We start from the raw sequence: 10,520 nt of genomic DNA on the forward strand, positions 1-10,520 counted from the left end.
AACCTTTATTTTTGACCATCTTTTTCACACAAAACCTTATCTTTTCTCTCTATGCCATCAAAAAATCATAATCTAGGCTCACAAGATTGTTTTTCACATGTCTTACTAAAACATGAAAGTAATAATAGATTGAGATCATTTTCACGACGCTGTCCATCAAAATTGAAAAGTCTCTTGCAACTTCTGCATAAACACACCTACATTTATCCATGAAGATAATGGAAAACAATACAGAATGCACGCTGATGCTTACATGGGTCTTTATATTGTCCATTGTGTTCCTGTTTCAAAATGAGTGAAATCAGCTCTTCTTATTGAGTTCCTGATAGTTTCCATAAGTGCAAAATCAAAACATGGCAACATAACCTAAATGTTGTGAAAAAATATCTGGGCTTTAAAGGCATTAAAAGAGTTAAGAACCATGGAGAGTTTTTGCACAAGTCTTTTTTCTCCCTTATTTTTTGGGGCTTTACTGTAGAAAACGATTACAGTGGATTACGAGTGCAGTGGGTGAGTAAGCAGAAGTAGCAGTTAGCTCATTATTCCCAGTGACAAACCATGGTGGCTAACTCTCACTGGCAAAAATAATTAACCTTCAATTTGTCAAATACTGCTTTGTTTTTAAAACATATATATCAAGGCTGAAACTAACATTGCTTGCTTGCGACCTTTGACCTGTCAGGCAGCACTGCATTAATAAACAATATGGCTGTATAAATGCGCAACTATATGGGACTTCTTTTGGCCCAAGCTCATCTGATATGGTCTGACGAGTCCACATTTCAAATTAATTCATTATAATGCACCTTGCGTAGGTCGCCAGACTATCAGAGGGCCACAGTTTTTTAAAATCATGGCATGTCTTCTGGGCAAATGACGAAAAGGACCAGCCAAAAGTTCATGGTTTGGAGCTGTGTTACTGCCCACAACATGGGTAATTTGCAATGTAAGTCATAAGAAGTACTGACAATGGTGGAAAAATGGGAGGGACAGTGCTAGAGATACAACATTATTTATTTCTAATCCAATGACCATGCTGATGTGAAGATTTCCTGTGAAGGTCACTTGAGGACACAGAGTATAAACTGTAAGCTGCAGGAAAAAACAGCACCAGATCAGCGCTGCACTTCTGGAAGCGAAGATGGCCTCAAAACCACCTGACATCAGTGCTCAACACTGAATCATTTTTTGGGGATCTGTACTTTTTTTTTTTTAGCTTTTTTTAGTTGATGAACTGTACTTTCTTTGTTATGTTTTTACTATTTTTTAAAATATCATTGTGTAATGTCTTTGCTGCAGCCTAAGGCCAATACCACTGCTAATCTGTTGGGTCAAGAAGTACATGAGAAAATGTTGTTTGGCTTGTTAATCATGGGGTCAATCTGTTCTTTTTCCTACATTAACTGTGTTCTGCTGGTCACCCTGAGGAGTAAGCAGGTGTTTTGCGAGACATCCCGCTTTATCCTACTGTACAACCTGCTCTTTGCAGACACTGCTAAGCAGGTACCAAACCTTCTGCTTTACTTGCTGCCTTTTTTTCGGATAAAGGTTCCATATTCAGCATGTGGTTTACTTGTTGTGCTCTCAGTTCTTACAGAGTCAATCTCCCCCCTCACCCTGGCTGTGATGGCAATTGAGAGATATGTGGCTGTATGCCATCCACTGAAGCATGCCACCATCTTCACTGTGAGAAGCACGGGCATGGCTATTGCTGTGGTGTGGACTTTTAGTTTAATCCACATCCTCATTCGACTATTTATGCTGGTATATGTGATTGTAAAAATCCACCCTAATCTATTTGTAATTGACATTTGTTCGAGAGAAGCAATATTTTTTGCACCAATCTTTCATGATTTTGAAAAGGCACAGGCCAGCACTCTGTTTCTGTCAGTGGGTTCAATAATCATAGGCTCCTACATTGGTGTAGCTCTTATAGCCAGGTCTGCCTCAACAGACAAAGTGTCAGCCAAAAAGGCTCTTCAAACACTTCTGCTTCACCTGGTTCAGCTATGTCTGGTTCTAACAGCTCCCATGTTCTCCACCATCATCATAGCCATGGCCAGAATTGTGGGGAGGTTGACAATTATACGGATTTACAGTGTAGGTTTTGTGTTTTTTATTATCCTTCCAAGGTGTCTGAGTGCTCTCATCTACGGACTCAGGGATCAAACCATCAGACCCATGCTCCTGCAAAATCTGTGTTGTTGGTGGAGATGCAGTAATAATTTGAAGTGAATGCTTTACACTACATACTCAAAGTGTTTTTTGTGTGACATGTACAAAACAAATGTTTTTCTGAATATAGTACACCATGCCAAATAATGGTATCATATATTCAAAAAATGAGTAATGATGAGAATAATAAATATCTGAGTTTTTAAAGCCTTGTGATTGAAATGTGATTGTCTCAAATGAATAAGGGATCATATATGTTGTTTGTACATGTTACAGTATACTTGTTGTCAGATAGTTATCATCATGAAAAGCAAACAGTGAAAGTTAACACGATCGATTAGGAGACAAGTCACTTCTCAAATATGAAAGTTGTTCAGAAATCTTTGTACAAATATCAAATATTCTCAGATTTTAAATTGTGTAAAATATTAATGACATATATAGAGACGCAGGTGTTATTCTGAGTTATATTAAATGAGCTGTTAGATAAAACAAAATGATAAGGACAGAGATTGAGCAGGTTGGATGGACAGGTTAAAGGGAGGAGAGACAATAAAAAGACAACAATAATAAGGAAACAAACTACTAAAACACACAAACACACTAAAACTCAACAGGTGATTTTACCGCCTGGGTGGATCCAGCTGTCCTGCCTGCTGTTGCTGCCGTCCCCAAGCTTGCCCTGTCCCTGTCATGCTGGATAGGAGCTTGAAATGGTCAAGCTCACGAGACTATGCTCACCCAAATCCCTCATTGTCATGATTAACTTTACTTGTAACTATTCACATTTTTACATTCATTTGTCTTTAATCCTGAGCCCTACTCATCAACAATGTGATTTAGCTAATCTAATCTGCAACATTTACCAACACAGGAACATTCACAGACTGCTCAGATTGTCTCATTTCCAAAGTTGTGAAGTTGATCTTCTGACTTTGTTGAATTCATAAGCTTTAAATTGTAAACAACACAACAAGGATATGTTGTATTTTATTGCACAGAGAGTCGTTTGCAGTATTTGCATGACAACAAAGAGTAAAGGAACCGGGTCAAGTAAACCATTAAATGTGATCACAATCCAATGTTTCTGATCACGTCAAAACTGAGTGCCGCTTTGTTGGAATTCTCCCCGAGGAACGAGGGTTGCCTCCTTACGGCTGCAAGTCGTGAGAAGAGGGTCTCTAACAGCAGTTCGGAGTACCCAGCCTTCTTGGAGTCTACGGGTGGTGTCCTGGAAGGGGAACCACCTGGGGACTCAACGGTCACGTGGGTAACGATGATGGTACCTGGAGGAGGTGATCGGGAGGAACGGCCCGATCTGAACCCGAGTGGTGGCCTGTTATTGGACTTCTGTGCTCGTCACGGATTGTCCATAACGAACACCATGTTCGAACATAGAGTTGTTTATAAGCGTACTTGGTACCAGAGCACTCTAGGCCAAAGATCGATGATCAATTTAATTATCGTATTGTCAGATCTGCGGCCACATGTTCTGGACACTCGGGTGAAGAGAGGAGCAGAGCTGTCAACTGATCACCACCTGGTGGTGAGGTGGATCAGGTGGTGGGGGAGGCTGCTGGACAGACCTGGCAACCCAAACGTGTAGTGAGGGTGAACTGGGAACGTCTAGCAGAGGCCCCTGTCTGCGGGATCTTTAACTCACACCTCCGGAAGAATTTATCCAGCATCCCGGGTGAGGAGTTCAGGGAGGCCATGGAGGAGGACTTTCGGTCGGCCTCAAAGATGTTCTGGAAAACAGTCGGGCGACTCAGGAAGGGAAAGCAGGGCTTGGCCCAAGCTGTGTTCAGCAGGGGAGGAGACCTGCTGACCCGACCTTGGGATGTCATCAGACGGTGGAAAGAGCACTTTGATGAACTCCTTAATCCAGCCAAAACATCCTCCCGCAGAGGAGGCAGAGTCTCCGGGACGAGGACTCAGGGGAGTTTACTCATCAGTATCCCTGGCAGAAGTCACTGATGTAGTTAAAAAGCTGCCCAGTGGCAAGGCACCAGGGTTGGATGAGATTCTCCCTGAGATGCTGAAGGCTCTGGACACTGTTGGGCTGTCATGGCTGACACGCCTCTTCAGCGTCGCGTGGAGGTCTGGGACAGTGCCAGTGGATTGGCAGACTGGGGTGGTGGTTCCCATTTTCAAAAAGGGGGACCTGAGGGTGTGTTCCAATTACCGTGGAAGCCTCCCCGGGAATGTCTACTCCAGGGTACTGGAAAGGAGGCTCCAGCTGATTGTAAAACCTCAGATTCAGAAGCAGGCATGAAAACGGGTCAGGGGTGAAAAAGGTGAGAAAGATGCGCGAAGGGCGACGTGGTCTCTGGGGTGGGGGAACTCTAGGGCCTCTGCCCCTAACCCTGTGTTGTTGTTTTTTGCCAACTGGGTGCACATGGGGGAAGAGGGATTTGGGGGTTTAAGTATTATGCAAGCCATTTCATGCCAGCCTGTCACTGAGTCTAACATTTACAGTATATGTGGTAAGGGCACCAAAAGGTCTTAATGCATAACCCCCAAAAGAGATAGGGGACATGCTGTAACTTAACTTGTCTATTCTTCCATCATGACTGCCAAAAATATATATACATATTTTTTTTTTTTTTTTTTGGGGGGGGGTGGGGGCAAAGAAACCAGTGTTTTCCACAATTATCGAAACATACCATCAATTAGAAATGCAATTTGCAATTGCAGACAGAGCATGCCAGAAAAAAATTTGATGTTTGTTTTTCAATACACCGGGGCCCTCTCGATAAACCGGGGCCCTCTTTCTCTCTCTCTGATGTCCCAATAATACATGACACAAGCTTTTATTTTCCCAGAGTACTCACACTTTTCTCTGCTCTCTCTTCACAGGGTGTGGAGCTGTGGTCCTGCTCCATCACTCCTGCTGGTCTCACTGCTGTGGATCTGGTTTGGCCCCAGATGGGAATGCTCCTCTCCTGGTCCACTCTACACTCACCATCACTACTGGCCAATGGTGGCGCTTCATCACCTGCTGCTGTGCCCCTCCCAGAACTCCTGCTCCTCTCTCTCTCCCTCTCTCTATCTCTATGTAAAAAAAATATATATATCGAGTATATAGGGCGTATACCTGCGTATCACATAGACTACACCACTGTTACTAAGGTGTTCTCTACTTTAGCCTTATTGATAGGAAGCTGGACCACTTCACCTTCAGCCTTGCCAGTCCTCTCACCTCAATAGCATCCACACGTCCTGGAAATACGAGTTACAGAGTAAGTTTAGCTAATGTTATGTTCTCTCGCTGTGTTCAATGACTAAATTCTTCAAGCTGTTGCTAATGTTAAGTAAGCCTATGTGAACAGAGCTCCTGGGTAACCAGAAAATATAAAAATGATCACCATCACTCACCAAATTCAGTCTGGTAAATCCAACTTCCAGCTTCTGGTGGTCTGCACTCTGACTCCTCGATGTGCACGATCTGGTTACGGTGGATATCACCACGCAAATTCAGTCAAGCAGTATTTGGGATATATGTATACCATCAGCGATATGGGGTACCGGGCTCGTTGCTACGAGCTATCCGGTCCCTATATCACCAAAGTGAGAGCTGTGTCCGCATACTCGGCACAATGTCAAACACGTTCCCGCTGGGTGTTGGCCTCCGCCAGGGTTGACCCTTGTCTCCGATTCTGTTTGTGGTCTTCATGGACAGGATCTCAAGGAGCAGCCTGGGGGGGAGGAAGGGATCTGGTTTGTTGACCTTAAAATTGCATTTCTGCTTTTTGCAGATGATGTGGTTCTTTTGGCCTCATCAGACCGGGACCTCCAGCACTCACTGGGGTGGTTTGCAGCCGAGTGCGAATCGGTTGGGATGAGAGTCAGCACCTCCAAGTCTGAGGCCATGGTTCTCTGGGTGAAAATGGTGGACTGCCCCCTCTGGGTGGAGAGAGGTACTGCCTCAGGCAAGGGAGTTCAAGTATCTCGGGGTCTTGTTCAAAAGTGAGGGTAGAACGGAGCGTGAGATGGACAGGCGGTTTGGTGCAGCGTCAGCAGTGATGCGGGCGTTGTACCGGACCGTCGTGGTGAAGAAGGAGCTGAGCCTGAAGGCAAAGCTCTGGATTTACCGCTCCATCTACGTTCCAACCCTCATCTATGGTCATGAGCTTTGGGTAGTGACCCAAAGAACGAGATCTCGGATACAAGCGGCTGAAATGAGTTTCCTCCGTAGGGTGGCTGGGCTCAGCCTTAGAGAAAGGGGGAGGAGCTCAGACACCCGGAGGGAGCTCGGAGTAGAGCCGCTGCTCCTTCGCGTCGAAAGGAGCCAGTTGAGATGGTTTGGGCATCTAGAAAGGATGCCTCCCGAGTGCCTTCCGGGCGCCTCCCCTTAGAGGAGTTCCAGGTCCAACTGGTAGGAGGCCCCGGGAAAAACCCAGGACACGGTGTAGGGAATATATCTCTCTCCTGGCCTGGGAACGCCTCGGGTCCAGGAGGAGCTGACCGTTGTGGCTGTGAGAGGGACGTCTGGAATGCCCTGCTAGCCTGCTGCCCCCACGACCTGGCCCCAGATGAGCGGACGAGAATGGATGGATGGATGTTCCAAATTGATAGTTTAATAACTTTATGAGACTGACCTAGGTGAATTGGCTAAATTCTCTCTGTTTTACAGATTGGTGCCCCAATCGAGAGATGATATAGTTTACTATAATGAATATTTATTCATGATAATTATTAATAATTCTGATAGTCCTCTAACCACACTTTTAAACCGTGTGACCCACTAGTATTGCTCAGGTTCATCCTTGCATATTTGATATCTTTATTGGAGGGATATCATTCATGGTAATGCCCTTTTAACATTAATGGTGCTCCTTCATGAGGCATAATATAACTGTAAGAGATAAAATCCCTACATTAAATGTGCCCACCATGCAAGGTATCATTTAAATGTGATGAGGCATCCTAAAATCCCTACATATTTGGTGCCCGTGTGAGGCATCCGATAGCTGTAAAAGATAAAATCACTGCATTATTGATGACCCGTTGAGAAGTGTCATTTATTTGTAAAGAGGCATCCTAAAATCCCTACAACTATGAAAGTGCGGGAAATGGTATGGGGGGGGATCAAGTGATCTTGGCTCTGTAACGACTTCAGAGGTAGTCGAAGAGGCGTAAAATCAGTGGGACTGTTGGAAGTGGGACCACTATAAATTGGCCATCCCGGCAAGGTGTAAAATGGGATGTCGCCTATGACGCCTATTATCTGTGTAGCAAACACCCGTCCCTCACTCGTGTCCAACAGTAACATGTTGATCAGAAAAACTGAAGACCTGAAGACCCAACTCTTCAGAGAGCATCTTCTTTCCTAGCACCATATGATAATTCTACTCCTTTGTCACTAGCACTTATTGATGCATGAATAGCTCTTTTTGCACTACACCTTCATTGTTTTGTTTTATTCTTCCTGTAAGTCACTTTGGATAAAAGCATCTGCTAAATGACGAAATGTAAATGTAATCAAAATACAGAACACCTTTGCCTGAGTATGCAGCATCTGTCCAGAGAGAAAAAGCACAACGTTCAGTTCTTCTGCCATTATTTTTTCGAAATGACCTGCCACTGCCTGACGCTAATTGTACACTCAGTGCTCCTGCTCTGTTACACGTCTGCACTATGCTACGGACTGCACGATGAATGAGCACAGATATCACGCCGTTGTGGGACCACTATGAATGTCCGAAGGCAAAATGCCCACACTGATCTTTACAGCAATATAGCAGGCCTTCTGCGAGAACACACTATGAAAGGGCCTACACGCTTCATATAAAGTCACAAGATGAGTGCTTCCTAAAGCTGAAGCCAAAGCCTCTTCAGCACATCCTAGTGGCTGCCTACAGTCAGATAGTATATGGGATATGGACGAGACTAAAAAAATTAGGTTCATGTTCAATAAATTCTTTCCAGTGAGGATTTCTGAAATGTATTTGTTTTTTTATAATACTGATGGTTCTTCAAGAGTTTTATGATGCTATAACACAGGGGTGTAACATCTCATTTGAGAGCTGTTGTTGACCTCTGATTGGTCAAACAGGCTTTTTGGAGGGACCTTGATACCATGGCTTCACCTGCCAATCACTACTGCAACTACCACGGAAATAAAAAAATAATGGTAGAGGAGGAGTTACATTACATCACCAATGTTACTCATGTTTAAATGTGATGTTGTCACATGAACCGGGTGTTATGACTGAGCTCATAACCCTGCAGATAAGTGTTGCCTGCATTTTAACAGAGACTGCCTCTAACCGATCACCTGTGATAACTTTTTGTATTTTGTCTCTGAATTTAACAGACACCCTTCAGATGGATGGATGGGACAATGATGGATCTTAACTGTTATAGGAACAGAGATTTAACAAAATTAACTGTGCTTTCATGCTCCAATGACATTAACAGGTGAATATTTTTTATGCATTTAATGCTTCTGTCAGATGTCATATGCAAATCAGAGTCAGACCAACAGCACTGTTGGAATGCAGTATCAGGGGTTACTTGCATTGGTGTTGTTTTCCTTTGTAACTACAGTACCATGCTGTGTGTTTCTCTTCATTAATGGGACCATGTTATTCACCTTGAGGAGTAAAACTGTGTTCTATGAGACCTCACGTTATATTCTTCTGTTTAACCTCCTTTTTGCAGACACTGTACAGATGGCTCTGAGTCAGTTATTTTACATGCTGTCTGCTTGTAGAATATGGTTGACATATCCTGTATGTGGTGTTTTCTTTATGCTTGCCTATCTCACAAATGTAATCTCTCCTCTCACACTGGTGGTGATGTCTCTGGAGAGATTTGTTGCTGTGTGCTACCCACTGAGGCACTCTACCATCATCACCATCAGAAACACAGAATTAGCTATCTTTGTGGTTTGGACCATCAGTTCACTAAATGTTCTCACAACAGTTATTTTACTTTTAGATTTTCCATTTGAAGACCTAGAGAGCCTGCAGATGAAAGAGTTTTGTGCCACAGAAACTATGTTGCTTGGCCCAATGTCTGGTGTTTATGATGAAGCCTTCACTTATTTTCTGTTTGTTTCAGCTGGTGTGGTTGTGACTTGCTCCTATATTGGTGTGATAATAGCAGCCAGGTCAGCTTCCACAAACAAAGCTTCAACCCAAAAGGCTCGTAACACACTGCTGTTACATCTGGTGCAGCTGGGCCTCAGTCTGTCTTCAACCATACACAAACCACTGGTTATGGCAATCTATAAAGTCTTAGACAGGATAGCATTTCTGCAAATACAAGTATTTCTTTATGTGTTTATTATAATTTTACCAAGATGTCTGAGTTCTCTCATCTATGGAATCAGAGACCAGACCATCAGACCGATCCTCATGTACAATCTTTGCTGTCAGTGGAGAGGCTCACTTTCCCACCCAGTTGTCCCAGCCAAGGCAAAAGTCTGCATACTTATTACTTCATAGATACATAATATTTTCAACAAAATATGTTAATTTAATAAAAACTTCAATTAAGACTAAGCAGTGTTGTTCTTCAAGAAGAATTTGGTGCATACTGTTTATTTGTTGTTTTGCAACATGTGTGAAGTAAATCTTTAATTCACAGATCAGCAGTAACATAGCAGCCACTAGTGAGGAGGGAAAGTGTCACCAAAGCCACAGGATGAACATGAATAAAGTTATGAGACCTCTATTACTGTTCAAGATGTATTAGTTTTAAATATCTGATAATGTGTGAGGAGAAGAAATATAAATTTGATACAAAAACAAGTGCAATTTTTGTAATTTACAAATGGCATAATCCACTAAAAGCTTTAAAGTAGAGATACAATACAATCGAAAAAAAATAGATGTGTTAACACTAGACTACATCAGAAAATTTTCTCAGCAATTGCCGGGTACTTTTTCAGTTTCAGTGTATTTGTTAAGAATGGAGAATACCTCAAGAGAATACCCACACCAACGATTATTCTCCGATGTGATTGTACATTCAGCAAACTTGCAGTGATATTGTGGAAATATGAGTGTTGCATATTTAAACTTCTATACCTTGAATAACTCAAAACTCCTAGAAAAACAATATAACTAAAACTAAAGTAGCACAATGTTAAAGGATGAATATGCATCATTCATTTGTAGTTTAGCAACTTGTGTAGGTGTCATCAGGTCATGAATTATGAAGCCTTATGATGTCTCTGGGCTTTAAAGGTTTTCAATGAGTTAATTCTCATGGACAGTTCTTCCATCAGGCTTTTTCTACAGAGATCAAAGTTGGGGAAGGCGTTATATGTTTGCCTCAATGGACAACAAATATTTATTGAGATCATTAAGATGTCCTAAGCTGCAAGTTAGTGA

At 42.8% G+C, this 10,520-nt stretch overlaps 2 protein-coding genes across 2 annotated transcripts in view; both read left to right on the top strand.

The window, feature by feature from the left end:
- Positions 1-1,371: 1,371 nt before the first annotated feature.
- Positions 1,372-2,235, top strand: LOC131986898 (odorant receptor 131-2-like). The gene has a single exon (XM_059352040.1). It carries the CDS (start codon positions 1,372-1,374, stop codon positions 2,233-2,235), a length of 864 nt encoding a protein of 287 aa, XP_059208023.1.
- Positions 2,236-8,633: 6,398 nt separating this feature from the next.
- LOC131986899 (odorant receptor 131-2-like) overlaps positions 8,634-10,520 on the top strand; it is a 3,105-nt gene continuing 1,218 nt past the window's right edge. The window contains exon 1 of the mRNA XM_059352041.1: positions 8,634-9,599. Coding sequence (XP_059208024.1) covers positions 8,634-9,599 — 966 coding nt within the window. The remainder of the gene's footprint in view (positions 9,600-10,520) is intronic.

This window comes from Centropristis striata, chromosome 15 (assembly GCF_030273125.1).
Source record: "Centropristis striata isolate RG_2023a ecotype Rhode Island chromosome 15, C.striata_1.0, whole genome shotgun sequence".
Lineage (NCBI taxonomy): Eukaryota > Metazoa > Chordata > Actinopteri > Perciformes > Serranidae > Centropristis > Centropristis striata.

Coding starts and splice junctions, on each gene's coding strand:
- LOC131986898 (XM_059352040.1), top strand. CDS start 1,372: ATGGGGTCAATCTGTTCTTTTTCCTACATTAACTGTGTTCTGCTGGTC.